The 21,225-nt window shown below is 44.1% G+C and overlaps 1 protein-coding gene across 1 annotated transcript in view; it reads left to right on the top strand.

Moving 5' to 3' along the window:
* The window catches only part of syt9b (synaptotagmin IXb), a gene marked incomplete at its 5' end in the record, with an annotated part of 183,171 nt that overhangs the window by 152,246 nt on the left and 9,700 nt on the right, over window positions 1–21,225 (top strand). The window contains 3 exon segments of the mRNA XM_084316129.1: window positions 7,560–7,680; window positions 8,668–8,839; window positions 16,364–16,493. Of these exon segments, the coding sequence (XP_084172255.1) occupies window positions 7,560–7,680; window positions 8,668–8,839; window positions 16,364–16,493 (423 nt within the window).

Below are 21,225 nucleotides of genomic sequence, written 5' to 3'. Positions count from 1 at the left end.
CTCTTGAGATCATGTGTACAAAAGATCTAAGGACATTAATAAAGGGAATATGATCAAATTGAAGGTTTTGTATATACAGTACTGAATTCTCCCATCCGGACCAATGCAATTTGAAATATTATTATAGAATATAGACTATATGCTTATACATTACCTTATTATAGCCAATTCGCACATTTATATATATATACATATAGTATCTTTCAAATGGACGAGTTCAATTTGGATATAGTATCACCAAGCGTGCATAATAACATATACTGATATTTAATGTAATCGACTGTACTTTTTTATTTCTCCCACAGTGTAATCATTTTGTAACTAATTTCAGATCTAATTATTCCTACATGATTACAATAGTGTGGAGAAACTGACTGTGTTTCAATATTTGTCAAAAACGTTACCTTTTGTAGCTTATTATCGCGAATCATAACAATTATTGATATGTTTCATTCAGAACGCCGAACTTTGAACGACCATAGCGGACCACAGGAAGTGTAGTTTGGTGAAATTTCAACACTGGCAGATAGCTAGCGAGATCCTCTTGAAAATGGCCGCAAAAAGATTCCAATTCTGATCGTTCAACATTTTCATTTCCGCTTCCGGGTCAAAAACGCGAGTTGAAAAAAAAACTTAAAATGATATAAACTCACTTTTAACCTATTGCTAAACTATTGCCAACCTAACGTTTTACATTCTACATGTATTTGTGACATAGTAGTGATAATAATACTTGAAAACGTTTGATTTTAAAAACGTTAATTCAATGTTGCAATGTTAGCACCAGCCAGGTATCAACGTTAGCTCCCGGAACGATAGCCAGTTAGCCGGGAGCTAACGTTGATACCTGGCTGGTGCTGGCTGACTGGCTATCATTCCGGCAGCTAACGTTGATACCTGGCTGGTGCTAACTGACTGGCTATCGTACCGGGAGCTAACGTTGATACCTGGCCTCTTATATTCTTATATGCAACAGGTGGATATCACTAAACACCAAAATCAAGAAACATTATAGCTAACTGCTAACGCTACTAGCTAAATTAGCTTCAGCTAGCAGGCATGCATAACGGTTAATATAATATTCTCTACCATGTAAAAACGAACACGGCACTACTCCACTGGCGTTTGCAATCGAAAGCATACATACAACATACAACATACAACATAATCGACATTATTGCCATGCAGTACTCACCATGCAGAGAGACAATGGAGACATGAGGTTGCTAGCTGCCAGGAAGCTGCCGCACAGGTGCATTCTGGGAGGCGGGGCACAAGTGCAGTGCAGTCTGGGTGATGAGACAATGACGACAGCATACGTTGAGCAGCAGCCATACGTTGATTCAACATTTATTAGATATTGGCATTTCAATCATTAAAATGCAACCACAAAACAATATTGATTCAATGATATGTTTTCAACATTAGTCAATTGCTTTAGCGGTTAATGGTTGATTCAACATCAATCGTCGACCTTAACCAAAAATCAAGCATTGTGACCATAAATCAACATTGAATTAACACCTTTTGCTATCTGGGGAACTTTTCCACCAAGAGGATAAAAACATGTAGGCCTACTCGCAATACCATGGGACAGCCGAGACTTAAGGCATTGGCCAGCATCGAAAGCCAGTGCTGCCTTTCTCTTAAAGTGAGCCCACAGCTTTGGTGAGTGATATTTTATCATCATGATGATTTCTTCTTGGTCCGTGCTTTGGCAATGCTGTTGTGTTGAATCGCTTGATCAGGCACGTGCACACATAGAGCCCAAAGGGTGCTCGAGCACCTGCCCTTTTGTGCCTCATAAAAAAGTGCCCTTTATGCCAATTCTTTCTTTTTTCTTAAAAATAGTTTGTGATAAAAGTGTCTTTCAAGGATAAGTGAGCTCCTGCACTGATTATTATAGTTCAATATTCAATATTTGATCACCAAAACCCAACAAAAATCATAAAAAGGGGGCCCCCCCGCCCCAAAATGGGCCCCCACAAATCGGGCTTGCACAATTTGCGCGCTCGCTTCGCACGTGCACAGGCCCAGTGCCCTTTTCAGCCTTTGAGCACATGCCCCTCTAAAGTTCTGTGCACGGCCCTGCGCTTGATGATGGTAGTGTCATGTTTAAAGACACGTTTGTTGTCATAGAATCCCTAAAAAGTTGTCTGTGTGCTTTGGTGTGGCCTTCAGTGGCATTGAGCTCTATAATAGCAGTTAATTTAATCCATCACAAAGTGCAAAAGAAATCATCAGAATGCAATACAAAAAAAAGTCTGCTTTCACCCCCACGCCTACCGCCAGACCAGAAAAAAATCATTGCCCCACCACCATTTTACATATAAAAACGCCACTGGTAGTAATAATAGTAATAGTACTTCATATCACAATTTGTACAACTTAACCTGTTAAGTCTGTAAGTCCCCCTATAGGGGGACCCTGCATTTCTTTATCATAAATCGATCAATAGAGACCGTATTAGATCCCCAATTATCATATCATGGGGTATCATTGGAAAGCCACACTCATTGGCTACAACCCTGTCCAAACATTTTCGGATCACCAAATGATTGACGGAGCTAGAGCCCCCACAGGTCGAGGTGGTAATGTGTACTTTGGCGCACGCCTCACATAACGGCATGTAACTCGAGAACCACTGAACGGATTTGTTTGAACGGCAATTAACAGGCAACAAATAGGACTTTAATTCTATCTATATATTGTATTAAAAGAAATGCACACCCGAGCCGCCAGAGGTCGGCAAAGTGGCGCCGTCGCGAACCGTCCTCATGAGGCCCCACATGTGGGCCCTTGGATGTTAGGAGGTTAATGTTTAAAAAAAATAAAAAAATTGCCAAGAGTAAAGACCATAACCCTATCAAAACAGCAGTCAAATTGTATATTTTCATTTTTACAGATGTTTTATACGATTTATCGGAAATACGAATGTATCAAAAAAATGCTAATTATATCTCTTTTATCGTAAAACCACAAGGAAATGACTAAATCCAGATTCAACCCTGCCATTGGAAAGAGGAGCCTTTTCCCTATCCATAGATGTATGATTTGGCCATAATAAGGTCAAGGTCAAGTTCAAGGTCAAATATGAATTCATAATTAAAATCGATTATCATTTATTACTGTATCTACAAATCCTTCGGTTTAATCATCTTCCCTTTATTCATTTGCTTAGATTTTTTAGATTTCTTTTACCCTTGATCTCAAGAAGGTGCTGAATGAGTTCAGTGAGCGAAATCAGAAGGACCTCAATGTTGTCATGGTGTTATTCACCGGCACAGATGCAAAAATAAATCATAATTTATATTCTCCCTTTTTTCATTACAATTTACTCAAGCCTAGTAACATACACAATATTTCTGACACTGGAAATACATACCCCCAGGTCCCTAGATGTTCCTAGATACCAAGAACATGCAAATTGGCCTTGTAGAAGTGGAGCAATCTTCCATTTACTTAGGCATGTACCTTTAGGCGAGATAGCTGAAAATAGGGCTACAGGACGCCATGCAGAGTGTATCCCGCTACTTCCTGGATGATGTTTTGCTCATATCTACTCATTCCAATGTGGTTCAAAGTAGGGATGCTCGATATTCCTATATAAAATATAGGATTCAGACAAGCTGAGTGACTACCATGGCAACGATCATCATTACAATATATGAACAGATTCTTAATCAATCTCTTCAATAATTTCTGTGTCTGTGTATACATATATACATACAGGCCCGGACTGGCCATCGGGAGCACCGGGAGTTTTCCCGGTGGCCTGGCCTGCACAGATTAAAAAAAAAAATTATATGATTTTTTTTTAATTTTTTATAATTTTTTTTTTTTATAATCTTTTATTTATTTTTGCCAGGCCATTGTTTCTAGTTGTGGCGGCGCGATAGTTAGATAACCTAGGTGGGTGGAGAACAACCAGGATTTCACTGTCTGCAACAGAGTTGGAGAACTATCTGACTCTCTCCCTCTCGCGGATCACACGCACACAAATGGAGCCATGATGCCGCTTGTGATTGGTGGAGGCGGGACCAGGCGATACAACTGATTGACAGCGGAGGTGGCGAATGGAATGGCAGATGGCACTCAGATGCAGAATAAAAGCCAGGCAGTGAGCCAGGTAGTGAGGGACTCGGGAGAGATACAGTAGAGCGAAAGTCAATTAACGTTGATGTCAAGATGGACAGTGGAAGAAAGAGAGGGTGGAGGAGAGAGGGATAAAACAAAGAAAAAGAAAGGCCCTTACAGGAGATACTGCTAAATCCGGCAACATTTATCAAATGTTTTCTTGCACCAAGGTCAAGGAACCAGCAGGTTAGTCAGTGATAAAAATAAACATGTGGATGTTAGCTATACGTTACCATGCAATGCATCATCTCCCCTGTCAAAAGCCCAATGTTAAATATGCCAAGAAACAAATAAATAATTTAACCCTTGTGTCTGAAAACTAAAGTGTTATACTCTTACCATATTAGGGGACTAAATTGAAAAACGCCATAAAAAGATTATATGTTGAAATAATTTCCCACTTTCTTTTCCATAAATAGTTTATTCAACTTCAGATTAAAAATGAAATACTCCCACTTTTCTGAAAGGAGTTGTTAAATCTGACATTACAAAAAACAATATGTGGTGGTTATGATCGGGGCTGAAGTTGACTAAACAATTTATGAAAGAGAATGTCAAAATAATTCCAAGATAATTCAAAGATTACACAACTTTGCCACATATATTGGCTACAAACATAATCGCTGCAAAGTTATCAAAAATCTGATCAGACACAAGGGTTAAGTTATTGTTCCCTTTCTTATTTCCTCAAAAACATCTAGTCTAGTTAATGTGATCAATATTATTTGACAATTGATGCTTTTTGTTGGAAATTTCAGTCAGTGAGCTCATACTTTGAGCTCATTTTATAGTTAAAATGATTGAGACAACGCAATCTTCTGTCTTCGTTGTGCATGCATGCGTGTGCTCACCACACGCGATACATGTGTCACTATTCTGGCAGTAAATACTGTTATTATAGTATTGTAATGAAATGTCTGTTATTTAATGTTTGTGTAAAGGGCTATTTTAACTGTTGATGGGTAGTGCATCAGTAAAGTGAATATGGTATTGTGCTCTTGCTCTGTTTGAATAGGTGGAGAGAGTGGTTAACTATTATAATAATAAATAGAAAAATATGTTGTGCTCTTGATTTTTCTTTTTGAAGGTGGAGAGAGTAGCATTGCCATAACAGTTTTATTTGAGGTTCATAATAGTACATTGTTGGCTCATTCGTTTGTGATTCACATGCACTAAAATTCATCAGAATGCAGGAAATTAAGTCTTTGTAACAAAAAATTTCCTGGTCGGGGACCCCCAGACCCCCCGCTTAAAAAGTGGCCTGACTGGGGCTATATTTCGCGCTATATCTCCCGGTATGAATTATTTCCCCAGTCCGGCCCTGTATACATATATGTGTGTGTCCAGGTCCAGTCCATGTCGACAGCTGTGATAAATCAACTAATTTCTCTAATTGGATTCTCTTTAGAGAGAGAGACAGAGAGAGATAACTCTCCACGACTACAATTGCAGCTGACCTTCAGCTGTCTACTTGAACTAATTGACAGGCATTGCATGACAAAGACAAATACACAACTATTTACAGTTGTTCTATTAATTCATGTTCCAACAGACAAAGAGCTCCCAAACAAAGAACAATCTGGGAGATAATAGTAACATGAGCGCATAGCAACCGCACCCACAAAGCCATGATGTGCTGTCGGGAGGGAACAGACCATGAACAGACATGCTTTGATAAGGAATTCGCAGAATTATTGTATGTGTGTGTGTGTGTTTATTTATTGTATACAGTTGAGTCGTCACATGACACTCGAATTCCAAACGATCCAAAGTTTCACAGAAAGGAACGAATCTTGTTGTAGTCGGGGGCGACAGTGGCTCAGGAGGTAGAGTGGTCGCCTGGTAATCGGAAGGTTCCCAGTTCGATTCAATGGGCTATAATATAGCGCTTTTATCCAAAGCACTTTAAAAGTTATGCCTCACATTCATTCAGTCAGACATTCTCACACCGATGGCGGAGGCAACCATGCAATGTGCCAACCTGCTCATCGAGAGTAGTTAGGGGTTAAGCGTCTTGCTCAAGGACATGTATAAGATGTATAAGGTAATGGGTGAATGTGAGGCATAAATTGTAAAGTGCTTTGGATAAAGGTGCTATACACTACAGTACAGTAAATGCAGCCTGTTTTCCTTTGGGAGATCTCCACGTAAAATTTTGAATTGCTTGAAAAGTTCAAATAAAACAGTGTCCAAATAATTGAACCCTATATTATTTAATTTTGCTCTGATCCTCAATCCCAAGGAAGCAATTGTTGATATAGAATATAGATCTTGATATAGATCAATCACTTCATCGTGTTCCTTCTTCCTGTGATTGGGAATGCCATGCCCTCCCAAGGTGCGTATAAGACACATTGGCACTGGAGGCAAAGCCATGTGAAGACCATTATTTTCTCTGTAAGGAACCCTGTGAGAGCTGGTGAGAGCCTGTGCCCCACACACACTCTCACACTCTTGCACGTTATTCTCAGAAGTGCTAATTGGGACGAGAGCTTGACGTCATCCAAACACGGCAGGGGTTGGAAAGCAGGGGGTCTCTTACAGAGAAAACCAGAGAAATAATGGTGCTCACCGTGTTGTCAGACTCCCTGAAGTTCAAACGCCCTTTCTGTTACTGATAAACGACTGCAAATAATTATGGAATGGTGGTGGTGTTAGCTGTGGCGTCAGAACAAGAGGTGGGACATTCTTCTACTATTCAGCCAAACAAATGGATTATTTGAACCCTGACAGTGATGGATATCGGTATTAGGAATAGTGCTCAGTGTCTCATAGAAGAGTTATCTATAAAGTGCAGTTGCAGAAGGGTTTAGACGGGTTGTGTCTTTGGGAACTGTTGAGGCTCGGTTTATATCATGTGGCAAGCTGTCGCGTGACGCGCAGGGTTGGGCGTAGCGTTGTACATGTTAATCTTTCTCTGTGACTCCAACACGATTGTGGTCTCTCTCTCTCTCTCTCTCTCTCTCTCTCTCTCTCTCTCTCTCTCTCTCTCTCTCTCTCTCTCTCTCTCTCTCTCTCTCTCTCTCTCTCTATTGCCCCCCCCCCCAAAACAAATCTTTGATTAGTGAATTTATAATAAAAAGGTTGTTGTTTACATGTTGCGTGCATGTATCCCCTCCCTACTTCCCATTTCCCCCACGTGGAATTCACCTGATTGGATAAATGACATGCTGGTGCTCTAGTAGTGCACCATCTAGTGGCTGAATGTTATCTATAACTTCACTTGCATTTCTGATGTGCAGTATTCTGTATCGCTGTTGTTGTTTAGAACCACGCTGACCATGGAAAAGAGGTGCTGCCATAACGTTGTGTCTCTGTGTTGTTTTACAGGACAACGTGGACTTTGGGGAACTCACGTCTCTGTGTTGTTTTACAGGACAACGTGGACTTGGGGGAACTCACGTCTCTGTGTTGTTTTACAGGACAACGTGGACTTGGGGGAACTCATGTTCTCACTGTGTTACCTCCCGACGGCCGGCAGACTCACTATCACCATGATCAAAGCCAGGAACCTTAAAGCCATGGATATCACCGGAGCCTCAGGTGTGGACTAAGAGACTTTTTGTGGTTGAATGTCCAATCTGGAATTGATCTCAAGCGGCGCCCTCTTTTCTCAATACCTCATTAGTCCGAGGGAAGCAGCGGTTGTGATGGATGAGCATGAAAAGAGGGCGGGGCTTGAGATAGGTCAATTAACGTGGAGCTGCTCGCTCAGTACCCCTCTGTGGAGCCGCTGCTGCACCATTGATTTATTGGATTGAAGACGTTTTTCACTCTCACTGTGATTAACTGAGCCGTCGATGCAGAGGACCGGTCGTTTCAAACTCATGAATGGTTTGCTCGTGTGACATCTGCGTAAACACTGGGGCACAGTGTTTTGAGCTGCAGTGGTATCTGAACCTGATCCCCCAGGGGTCCTTGAGGACATTCCAGGGGCAACACAAAAGAATTAGGAGCAGTTCGACTTCACATTTATTTAATTCACTAGAAGTTCGACCAACGACATTATGTATAAGAACAACACAACGTTTCACTCTGCTCACCTACGTACCATTAGCCAGTTGTGCAATTCTATACTAAATCATATCTAGCAACAAACACGTCCTGCAGATAGGCGTCCTTGTCCCAGATAATAGTGACTAAACAAATCTAGTGCACATAGAGTCCCTTAATACAAGTGTAGCCCAGATCTACTGTGGCTTAGATTGTCATTCTCCCCTTTTACCTCAGACCTGCGACAGTGGCTCAGGAGGTAGAGCAGCCGTCTGGTAATCCGGAGGTTCCCGGTTCAATTCCCACTCCTCCCGGGCAGCGTGTCGATGTGTCCTTGAGCAAGACACTTAACCCCTAATTGCTCCTGATGAGCAGCTTGGCACCTTGCATGGTTGCCTCCGCCGTCGGTGTGTGAATGTGTGAGTGAATGGGTAAAAAATGACAAATTGTAAAGCGCTTTTGATAAAAGCGCTATATAAATGCACCATTTACCATTTACCTACCATTTACCCCCCGATTCCCCCCCCTCTCCTCCAGACCCGTACGCTAAGGTGTCCCTGATGTGCGAAGGCCGGAGGCTGAAGAAGCGGAAGACGTCGACCAAGCGCAACACTCTGAACCCGGTGTACAACGAGGCCATAGTGTTCGACGTGCCGCCAGAGAACATTGACCAGATCAGCCTCCTCATCGCTGTAATGGACTACGACCGGTTAGTTCCTCAATCTTACCGCTATCGATGGCTTATTGACCAGTGAGTGGCTCGTGCATCCTCCTCACAACCAGGGAGCAAATCCAAGTCGCTGCTTCCCCCCTCGTTTGTTCCTGGTTGCAGGTGTCAGGATACCATTTTATTTAACCTTTATTTGACCAGGAAAAAGTCTCATTGAGATTAAAAATCTCTTTTACAAGAGCATCCTCCTGGCGAAGATAGGCAGCAGCAGCACAGTTATAATTTCACATTTACATACGAAAACGTATGACACAATTCACAGCACCATTTAAAGTCAGTCAAAACATCTGCAGCCAGATGTGCTGGATTCCATATCGCTTAGAAGGGTTTTAAAAGCAACCAGTGAGACCAGCTCATGCAAGTTCCGGTGGTTTTGTAGCTGATTCCAGGTGGAGGGAGCTGCATATCTGAACGCCCTATTTCCCAGTTCAGTACGGACCCGAGGGACAGTTAGTAAAAATAAGCCTTGGTAATGAAGACCATAACTGCCCATACTTTTTTGGAGAATGTACATATACAGTAAGGTGGCAGCAGTCCAAGGATAGCCTTATAAATAAGGATATGCCAATGGTTGAGTCTGCGGGTGGACAGGGCAGACCATGAACAGTTAATAGTTGTAGAGAGAAATGACGACAAGGCGACAAGGGATAGTTCTACAGTTCTGGTTTGTTTAAATAATGCATATTTTCCCCCTCTTATTAGTCTTTGTTTTTCTTTAGTATCAACATGTCCATCCTTACAAATGATCAATAGTAGAAGAATAAGGACATTGACCTTTCAACAGGTTTCACATGTTTTGTATTCAATATATTCTAAATTCTAATTGCTTAGTTACCTTAGCTTTGGAATATAGCTTGAAATATAGCAGAATGCATCAAAACAGTGACTAATGCACAGACCTAGGTGCTGCTGTCCTGAAATGAAACAAGAATGACATTAAACAACGCTGCATGTGCAGCACAGATATAAAATATTGTTGCATCTTCTGACATGACAATGGAGCCTAAACGACACATGCACTATATGCCCACAATGATTACTTACGTCTTACTTACGCCTACTACCCCTTCTGGGACATAGGCCGTCAACAAACGATCTCCAGGCATCTCTGTCTTAAGCTGTTCTCCCCATTTGGCTCCAGGTCATCTTCATGGTCTTGGTGTCTGCCTCCAGGTCTCTGCGCCAAGTGTTTCTTGGGTGACCCCTTTTCCCGCTTGCCCTGCAGGTTCCATGTTAGGGTGTGTCTGATGGTGGTACTTGCAGGCTTTCGCAGGGTGTGCCGTGGCCTATCCAGCGCCATCTGCGTTTCTTAATTTCTTCTTCTGCAGGCAGCTGGTTTGTTCTCTGCCAGAGTTCACTGTTGCTGATGGTGTCTGGCTTAATGACGACCCACACCTGATGGTTGCAGCTGTAGTTCTCCACGTCTCTGCTCCGTATAGGAGGACTGCCTTGACGTTGGTGTTGAAGAATCTGACTTCGGTGTTGGAAGTCAGTTCTTTGGCGCTCCAGATGTTCCGTAATTGCACGAATGCTGTACGTGCTTTCCAGATTCGTGCTCTAACGTCAGCATCTGTGCCGCAATCAGCAGTAGGCAGTTCACACAGTCAGCAGTAGGATAGTTCACACAGTCAGCAGTAGGATAGTTCACACAGTCAGCAGTAGGATAGTTCACACAGTCAGCAGTAGGCTAGTTCACACAGTCAGCAGTAGGATAGTTCACACAGTCAGCAGTAGGCTAGTTCACACAGTCAGCAGTAGGATAGTTCACACAGTCAGCAGTAGGCTAGTTCACACAGTCAGCAGTAGGCTAGTTCACACAGTCAGCAGTAGGATAGTTCAGACAGTCAGCAGTAGGCTAGTTCACACAGTCAGCAGTAGGATAGTTCACACAGTCAGCAGTAGGCTAGTTCACACAGTCAGCAGTAGGATAGTTCACACAGTCAGCAGTAGGCTAGTTCACACTCAAACACTGCGCTCAGGGGCGGCCAGGTGGTGCAGTTGGCAAGGCACTCACCACCAATGCTGGAGACGCTGGGTTCGCGTGTTCGATCCCAGCTCTCCACATTGTTTTCAGTTTGGCTGGTCGTCCGTACTAATACAATTGGCAGTATTAGAGGGTGGGAAAGCTGATGGGTGGGTCCTGGGCATTGTAAACAGAAAAATACTCCTACAGTTCAGTCGGGGCGCCTGCTCAGCGAAGGAAGGGTCTGGCGGGAGGTTGTGTGACCTTCCACACGTTACACTCTCCCAGTGAGAATCTGAGCTGCCAGGCTGGCTGCCGGCTGGCTGCGCATGTGTCGGAGGATAGTATGTGATAGTCTCCGGCCTCCCGGACCAACAGTAGGGGGGGTGCGCAACAACAAGGAAGGGAGTTGGGAATTGGCATAACGACTAACAGTGGGATGGGAGAAAAATCGGAAAAAGAGGAGAGGGAAAAAAGATAGAAAAAAAAAAAAAACACTGCGCTCAGTTTTTTATTGATTTAGACAGCAGTATTGAGCAAAAATAGTCCACTATGCTATGCCTACGTAAACAAGTGATTTATGAGTAACTTTATTAATGGGAAATAAAATAATAAAATAACATGGTTTTAGACTAATGTATTACAGATTATGACAGTGATAGAGAGGGTCCAATGAAATGGGAGGTCCCGGATGCGTCTATACTTTCCACAACGGAGCTCGGTTTCCGGGTTCCTCTGATTGGCCGCGACCCCCACGTGACCCGCGCTAGCACGCCCCCTTATCCACCGCTGCCGCTACAGCTCGCCGCTGTGTTGACGCTCGCCTGTGTGTTGACGCAGATGCTGCACTTAGCGCTGACTGAGAAAGCATAAGCAGCATATTAAGATGACTGCGTTTCTTGACTCAGGCGTCTATGCCAAATACAGCTGATTAAGATGACGCGACAATATTATTAAACAAGAGAGCTCTGTCATTGAAGTGGGTGGTGTTACCAACAACGCGTTTCTTGACTCAGAGTGGCGCGTTTCTTGACTCAGGAAGCGAGCGTACAGCTGATAACTGCATAAGCAGCATATTAAGATGACGCGACAATATTATTAAACAAGAGAGCTCTGTCATTGAAGTGGGTGGTGTTACCAACAGCGCGTTTCTTGACTCAGAGTGGCGCGTTTCTTGACTCAGGAAGCGAGCGTACAGCTGATAACTGCATAAGCAGCATATTAACATGACGTGACAGCGGCGAGCTGTAGGGGCAGCGGCAGCGGTGGATAAGGGGCCGTGCTAGCGTGGGTCACGTGGGGGTCGCGGCCAATCAGAGGAACCCGGAAACCGAGCTCCATTGCGGAAAGTATAGACGCGTCCCGGATCTTGTTCCGGCAAGAACCGGCACAAATTAAGCACTGCTTATGGCAATAAGCTATAGTATATGCACAGTACAATCAGTGTTATTAGTGCTTACACATGACCTATCATGAGTGCTAAATTCATGTCAGTTCGGTGTCTTTCATACACTCCATAAACCATTAAAACTAAAGAAAAAGAAAATAAGACTACTGCTGAAGGAATCATGTATTCATCTAAAAGTTATCATTTGTATGTCAGTTACTCACCCCGTGATACCTTGAAGGTTTCTTCTTCTTCTTGCATGTCTCCATGGTGAACGTAGAATCCAAAGAACGGTAGGCTTTGGAATACTACTTTGGAATTAATTGAAGTTAACAGAGATTTGGTTAAACAACAGAAAAACTATATCAAAACATCCGTTTACAAACTCTCTCACAACTTGTGCAGTTATAATTTAAGTCTCATTTATCGTCGTATGCTCAGTATTTCACATGCATTTTTGCTAAAACCTTGCTAACGAAAACATTTCCGGTTCAATGTGGCCTTCAAGTGTAACTGGTGAGTTCATGGTGAGGACACCATTGCTAGGCAACTGGACGATGCATCTTGAAGCCACTGAGGCTAGTGATGTTCCCTTACAACATTGTGAATGCAGTGGGTCATTCCTATGGACTGTTCTCGTGAACACGGAAAACAGTTTATTAAAAGAAAATGTACGTAAGAATTTGTATGTACCGACCTGTTTAAAATGAGGAAAGGGATTGGGTGTTCAGAGACTGACTTAAGGTACACAACTGAGGGACAACAGTTGCAGAAGCTCGGCATGGTTGCCGCCAAAAAAATTATTCTAAACAATTGGAAATCACCTACACGCCGTGCTTCCAGAAATGGCTCAATGTAATTATCATGAACATACAGACGGAGAGGATCCGCTTCTACAGATCTAAAGAGCACAATACAATACAGTAGGTTTTCAGATATATGGAGTCCATTCATTGACTATCTGAAGGACAAATAATTGCAGTATACAGAGACTTGTCCCTGTATGTTTTTACCTGGCTATATAACACATTGTGTATCACCTTGAGTTCAGTCACACTGTTATTTTTTTTGTCTGGCAACTTTTTGTTTTTGTTTACATTTATTTTAGTTTTGTCTCTTCCTTTTCATCTTTTTTGTGTGTTGCTCTTGTTTACATAAAACTGAAAAAGTGAAAATAAAGTATATAAAAAAAAATTAGGAAAGGGAGAAATGACAGAGCATCCCTTGTCACGAGGGATGTTCGATATTGGCTTTTTTACCGATATCCGATATACCGATATTGTCCAACTCTTCATTTCCGATACCGATATCAACCGATACCGATATATGCAGGGTTTCCCCCCCCCCCCAAAAAACACAACATTATGCATACTTTTCACAATAAATAAAATAAGAATTTGTTCCTACTTGCCTGTCTGGGTAAATAAAGGTTAAATAAATGTAAAAAAAAAAGACAAAAAAATACTTTTTATGTTTTTTTTAAACAATACCGATAATTTCCGATATTACATTTGAATGCCAATATCGGTGTTATGGTTTGTAATGCGACCCCAATTGCACGACACCGACAGGTAATCAGAGTTAGCCAAAACAAGGGCATGATTTATTATATACAAAAAAGCGGCACTCAGCCTTTAAGGGGGAAAAAACACCAAAGTCCATGAACACAAAAAACGCGGCACTGTGCCTTTAAGGGGCGCACAGGAATCCTCTAGCACACAGGCAAAGAGGTACATGGGAAATCTTCCAGAAAACACGGGCAAAAATACACAGGACTCTTCATTGAACACGGGCATCCTCCCGACCAGAATGCTGCCGATGGGCAGCGCAGCAACCAGGGGGTCCAAGGGGAATGGGGTGAGAACACGGGCATCCTCCCGTGGAGTAATAGAGAGCGATGGCGAGCCTCACCCCAGGAACGAGGTCCATGTAGAGGGAGTTGGGAAGTAGCCGGCAGGACATCTAGAGTGGGAACACTGGGATCCTCCCGTGGAGTAATAGAGAGCGAAGACGGTGTCCCACTCCAGGAAACGGCGACAGGTGGTGATGTACAGGGGTGGCACGACGTCTCACGCCGGAGACGCGGCAGTAGATGGTAGTAACAAGAACGACCGACAAGGAGTGGAGGGGAGTCTGCAATACTAGTACTCTCCCGAGCTGATTGCAAACTCCTCTCAGGTGCGTGGAGCAGAAAAACGGCACGCCCCCTCATTGGGCTGCATGCAGAATTCCTCCAGCCCTCACAATCGGTAGGGCGATAATATCGGACATTCCTACTTGTCACAATTATTCAGTTCTGCTCATCAGTGTCTGATGAAGCAAGACAGCACATTATTACACTACGTGGCGCAAACTCTAGAAATAGAATAATTTTAGTAGTATTGGGATATTAAAATAAAACACAACAATATTCAAGGAAATAAAAGTGAATTCATTCACTATCACAAAAAATTCTAGACTATGCCACCACAGGTCGGTTGTAGTGAGGATAGAAGCCTTGCATCACGTGTCCCCTCCGGTACACGAGGAGGCAGCCTGTTGCATCTTTTCACCGCAGCAGCTCGAACTCTCAGTGGCGAGGAGTAACGCGTGGGAGGCTCACGCTGCCCCCGTCACTTCCTGCTTCCGTCGCACCGGCGTCACCAAACCGACCTGTAGGAGTCGCTGTCCACAACGTCAAATCCCCACCCACCGGCTTTCCCATCCTCTAACACTTGCCAATTGTGTTAGTATGAACGACCGGCCAGCCGGTAGCAACGCCGAGAGCTGGGCTCGAACCCAGCGTCTCCTGCGTTAGAGGCGATCGCGCCTTGCCCACTGTGCCAATCAGCCACCCGACAAAGCGTGTTCCTTGTATGACAAATCCAACTGCATGTATCTCAGTATTATTATTATTATTATTATTATTATTATTATTATTATTATTATTATTATTATTATTATTATTTATTATTATTATTATTATTATTATTTATTATTATTATTATTATTATTATTATTATTATTATTATTATTATTATTATTATTATTATTATTATTATTATTATTATTATTATTATTATTATTATTATTATTATTATTATTATTATTATTATTATTATTATTATTATAATTTTTATTTTTTTAATCTTTTTCCCCCTCCTTTTTCCTCAGTTTTTCTCCCATCCCAATGTTAGTCGTTATGCCAATTCCCAATCCCCCTTCCTGGTCGCTGCGCACCTACCCCCTACGGTCGGTCTGGGAGAGTGGAGGCTATCACATGCTTCCTCCGACACATGTGTAGCCAATCAACCGCTTCTTTTCACCTGGCAGCGCGGACTCTCACTGAGAGGGTGTAACGTGTGGAAGGATCACACTACCCCCCTTAGATCCTTTCCTCGCTGAGCAGGCGCCCGACCGAACTGTAGGAGTCGCTGTTTACGACCAGGACCCACCCACCAGCTTTCCCACCCACCAGCTTTCCCACCCCTAACACTGCCAATTGTGTTAGTATGAACGACCAGCCAAGCTGGTAGCAATGCCGAGAGCTGGGCTCGAACCCAGCATCTCCTGCACTAGTGGCGAGCGCCTTGCCCACTGTGCCACTTAGCCGCCCTGTGTACTGTATCTCAGTTTTTTTTTTTTTTTTTATTATTGGTCTTTTTCCCCCTCCATTTTCCTCCGATTTTCTCCCATCCCAATGTTAGTCGTATGCCAATTCCCAGTCCCTTCCTGATCGCTGCGCACTTACCCCCCACAGTCAGATCATCTGGGAGAGTGGAGGCTACCACGTGCTTCCTCCGACACACGTCCAGCCAATCACCGCTTCTTTTCACCTGGCAGCGCGGATTCTCATTGAGAGGGCGTAGCGTGTGGGAGGACCACACTATCCCCCTCACGTCCAATCCGCGCTTAGCAGGCGCCCCGACCGAACTGTAGGAGTCGCTGTTTACAACGACCCGGACCCACCCCGCCAGCTTCTCCCACCCTCTGATACAGCCAATTGTATCAGTGCAGACGGCCAGCCAAGCTGGTGACAACCCCGGAGCTGTGAGCTGGATTCGAACAGGCAAATCCAGCTCAGCTCCGGGGCTGGTGACGAACGCAATCTCCGCTCGGCCACCTAACCGCCTTGTATCTCAGTTTTTAACCATGTCTCCTATTCCTCCCACAGGGTGGGCCACAACGAGGTGATTGGGGTGTGCAGGGTGGGCAGCGAGGCAGAGAGTCTGGGTCGTGACCACTGGAACGAGATGCTGTCATACCCTCGCAAACCTATTGCACACTGGCACCCACTTATAGAGGTATGGGATAACTCTGTGTGTGTGTTTGTGAGAGAGTGTGTGGTTGTGTACAGTTTATATACAAAACCTTTTCCAACAATCATACTATAATTAACAATTGGTTGTGTGTATCTTTGTGTTAAAGCAGTGTGCAATGTGTCAGAGCAGAGCCTGGGGCAGGTACATGTGTGTGTGTGTGTGTGTGTGTGTGTGTGTGTGTGTGTGTGTGTGTGTGTGTGTGTGTGTGTGTGTGTGTGTGTGTGTGTGTGTGTGTGTGTGTGTGTGTGTGTGTGTGTGTGTGTGTGTGTGTGTGTGTGTGTGTGTGTGTGTGTGTGTGTGTGTGTGTGTGTGTGTGTGTGTGTGTGTGTGTGTGTGTGTGTGTGTGTGTGTGTGTAGTTCCACATTACAATTTCCACATTAGTATTTAATCTAAAGGTCCCTTGCCTGAAGAGTCAAAAAAAGATTAAACACAATTACGTAACAATATTGCATAACCCTCCTATATACTTGACTTGATCTGTGTGATTGGCACAACAAAGGATAGTAGCCCACTTAGAGACCGAGATAGAGAGAAAGAGAGAAAGAGTGAGAAAGAGGATGGGAAAGTGAGTCAGAGAGAGGAAGGAGAGAAAGAGAGATATACAGATAAAAATAGAGAGACGTGGTTTCATTCATGGAGCTATTTCTGAATTCCCTGCCCACACTCATTAAAAAAAAGCACAGGACACTGAAATGGTTCCTGGATGCATTCATGTAAATTCATGTATAGTTGTTGACACAAAATCCATTGATATTCATCTTACTGGGATGGAAAATGAAATAGTTACAAACAGACGTTAAAACGTGTTGTTTTGGTACGTGTAATTCCTTGCTTTGATGATGAAATTCACTGTTATCAGAATTATTTGAAGAATCAACCTGCCTGTTGATTTTTAAGTTTTACTTATATTATGTGACCGTTCCTATCTCTCATTCACTGTATCTTAATGCCCATTTTGTCTCCGACACACAACACCATGTTAGCGTTCCACCATGTTAGCGTTCCATGTTAGCGTTCCACCATGTTAGCGTTCCATGTTAGCGTTCCACCATGTTAGCGTTCCACCATATTAGCGTTCCAACATGTTAGCGTTCCACCATATTAGCGTTCCACCATGTTAGCATTCCACCATGTTAGCCTTCCACCACGTTAGCGTTCCACCATGTTAGCATTCCACCATGTTAGCATTCCACCATGTTAGCGTTCCACCATGTTAGCGTTCCACCATGTTAGCGTTCCACCATGTTAGCGTTCCATGTTAGCGTTCCACCATATTAGCGTTCCACCATGTTAGCGTTCCACCATGTTAGCGTTCCACCATATTAGCGTTCCACCATGTTAGTGTTCCACCACGTTAGCGTTCCACCATATTAGCGTTCCACCATGTTAGCGTTCCACCATGTTAGCGTTCCACCATGTTAGCGTTCCACCATGTTAGCGTTCCACCATGTTAACGTTCCACCATGTTAGCGTTCCACCATGTTAGCGTTCCACCATGTTAGCGATCCAATTGGGTGCTGCTAGCTGCAAACGACTGTCCCTCGTCACCTGGTCACTAGTGGTACCCATTACCAAGGGGTTCCTTGCCCCTTCACACTCCCCGGATTTCCCCAAGGGGATCAATAAAGGAATATCTTATCTTAACTCTCAAGACCCCTACGCTCTGCATCTTCTGGCCACCTGAGACCAACTCCTGGGGGGGGGGTCATCAAAGCGAAGCAGGCTATTCTCTCTCCGCATTCCACAATGGTGGAACAAACTTCCCACCACAGTCAGGACAGCTGAAATCCGCCAATTTTTTTCCGAAAACACCTCTTCGATCAATATACATGTAATAAAACACATATGTACATGCAGGGCCGCCTGGGAGAAATGCGAGGCCCTGTGCGAGATTTAAACGGGAGGCCCCCCCCAAAAGGTAATAAAAATAAAAATATATATAATTTTTTTTTTTTTTCATACAGTCAACATATTCTTAAATAATAGCGCGGCCCGAGGCTGGGCATGATACAGTCAACATATAGCAAGAGAGAGAGCGAGAGAGAGCTCCCGTTCTACAGTCAATATACAGTGTACAGAGAGAGAGCGAGAGACACATTGGAAAGAAATTGAAATGCTATTTGGCCCTAAACAGAGAGTACACAGTGGCAGAATACCTGAGCACTGTGACTGAAGATCCTTGACTAGGTACAGACTCAGCGAGCACAGCCTAGCCATCGAGAAAGGCCGCCATAGGCAGACTGTGTGTGTTAGAAGAGAGAGAGAGAGAGAGAGAGAGAGAGAGAGAGAGAGAGAGAGAGAGCATGTGTGTTTGTGTGTTAGAGAGAGAGAGCATGTCTGTGTGTCGTGTGTGTGTGTGTTAGAGAGAGAGCATGTATGAGAGAGAGATAAGCAAAGATGAGCCCCTAAAGGATATTCAACTTTTAATGGAAGAACAAAACAGAAGGAAAAGATAACTTCACAAAGGCAACATGAATATACATAGATCCAAAAGGACAAAGATCAACACTTAAATCCAAAGAGAAGAGGGTCTATACCAGAGAAAACAAAGTAGCAAGGAGCCAAGGGCCGACATCAGCTAAATAGGCTAACTGCAAATAGAGTAGCCAGGTACTGACACCAGGCCACACACAGCTTTGGCCAACGCTACCCAAGCTACACAAACGACCAAGACAATTCACACACAGCACATGTCGTATCTCCAAATGTTGTGAAGTAACATATGTTTTGCCTTGAAAAAAACATCGTTATTAACAAAACATTCGGGAGGGGAAGGAAGGAAGAGTGGGGTAATGTCCAATGGACATCTTACCTGCACCAAGGAACGCAGGGCGAAAGGCCGCAACACAGGTCTCCACGTTGACGAAAGGCCTCTCGCTGGCGGGACAAAAAGAAGCTATGGCCGGAGCCTTGTGATGGTGCAGGCCCGACTACATCTTCTGTCAAAGATGATGTCGTAGTCAGAGTGCCAGGGCCTCCTGCTATTCTCACGGCTAATGTCAATGGTCATAGCACAAGCTAACAGCTAACTCTAGGCTAACTGATAGCATCAAACTAACGTTCCCAGCCGAGCGCAGCCGGCAGCTAACGTCGTAGCTAAACAGCTAACTGGCTAACAGTTAGCTCAACCCGGCTATCGCTAACCATTAGCTAACGCAGAAGCAAGCTATGCGGCTACCACTGAAAAACTGTACAACGTGAGAAAAGCAATACAGGCCAACACTTCAGACAGCCGCTGTGTTTTCCTCTTCTCATACGAAGAGAGAAGGGAAAAAGAAGGCAATACACGTCCCACTACAGAGTGGTGTTTACCATAGCGGTGCCGGCAACAAGTCCAGGCCACACACCGTTAGCTACTAGTACTTCAACAGCTAGTCGGCCCGGTTGGCTCCCGAGAGAGAGAGAGAGAGAGAGAGAGAGAGAGAGAGAGAGAGAGAGAGAGAGAGAGAGAGAGAGAGATATCCACGGCGGGAATAGAATAGAGTGCATTAAAAACTCACCAAACGTCCAAGAGGATGGAGACAACCGCGTGGAGTTGACGAAGTTCATCTGCCGAACGACCATCCTCTTCATCTTGGCATAACAATGCTGCACGCGCTGTCTCTAGGTTAGCTAACGCTAGTTAGCCTTTAGCTAAGCTAGCTACTAGCCGACATCATCATGGCTATATCCCGACTGAACCACACGTTAGCACTCAATATTATAACGTAGCTAAAGCTAACTAGCTGTCCCTGTCTTTAGCCGGGATGGCTAGCCTGACTGAACTGTCTAACATGCAACAACTTTCATCTTCAGTCCATCTGCCGAACGATGTCCTCTTCATCTTGGCTGGCATAACCTCCAATGCTGCACGCGCGAAATAGTCAGACGCTAGTGATGGGTCGGTCATGAGCGACTCGTTCATAAGAGCCGATTCATTGCCGTGAGCGTGAGTCGAATCGCTCACGTCTGGCAATGAGTCGGTTCACGCCCCACCCCCCCCCCCCCCGGCACGCACACAGACACACACAATGAACTCAACAGACGCTACCTTACCTGTAACCCCTCCCCTCATTGAAACCAATTCTGCTGCCTGCAGAGCATCAGAGCTGCCCTGCAGAGCCTCAGAGCCAGGAACAAGTCAGACACATTCTACAAACGTGTCTAATGTGAAATATATAAGCATATAAGCAAAACTAGAATTTAGCGGGGAGCTCCAGTAGCTCACCACGTACCGCGAGTGCTATTTCAGCGCCGTGGACAACCGCGCTCGCGCGGATCTGGGGCTGAGCGCGTTCGAATCCCGGACGGCAGCCGTGCCTTTCCCAGAGTGTCTTTCCCCCCCATCTGAACCCTTTCAGCCTGCTTCTGTCGGTCGAACTTGACCAAGTATGAATGCGAAGAAAAAAGCGATAAAACGCTAAAAGAACCAGGCGACTGGTCAAAAGTTTAAAAAAAAAAAAAGAAAAAAAACTAGATTTTAGGTCTGTGATAAAAAAAAAAGGGCCTCGCGGGAAGGGGGGCATCGCAAAAAAAAAAAAAAAAAAAAATGTGTGCTAGGCCCCCCTTCCCGCGAGGCCCTGTGCGACCGCACTGCTCGCACACCCCCTGAGGCGGCCCTGTGTAGATGCAATAGCAACTGTGGTACATAAGAACATTTTTGAAAGATTTAAATAGAATAGAGCTAAGAACAACAACAACAAAAGAAAGAAAAAGCATAGGGAAACCAGCGCT

The sequence above is a fragment of the Notolepis coatsorum genome (assembly GCF_963971535.1).
Source record: "Notolepis coatsorum genome assembly, chromosome: 6".
NCBI classification, from domain to species: domain Eukaryota; kingdom Metazoa; phylum Chordata; class Actinopteri; order Aulopiformes; family Paralepididae; genus Notolepis; species Notolepis coatsorum.
Note: the sequence above shows the minus strand (reverse complement) of the source record. Positions and strands in the feature narration are given on the sequence as shown.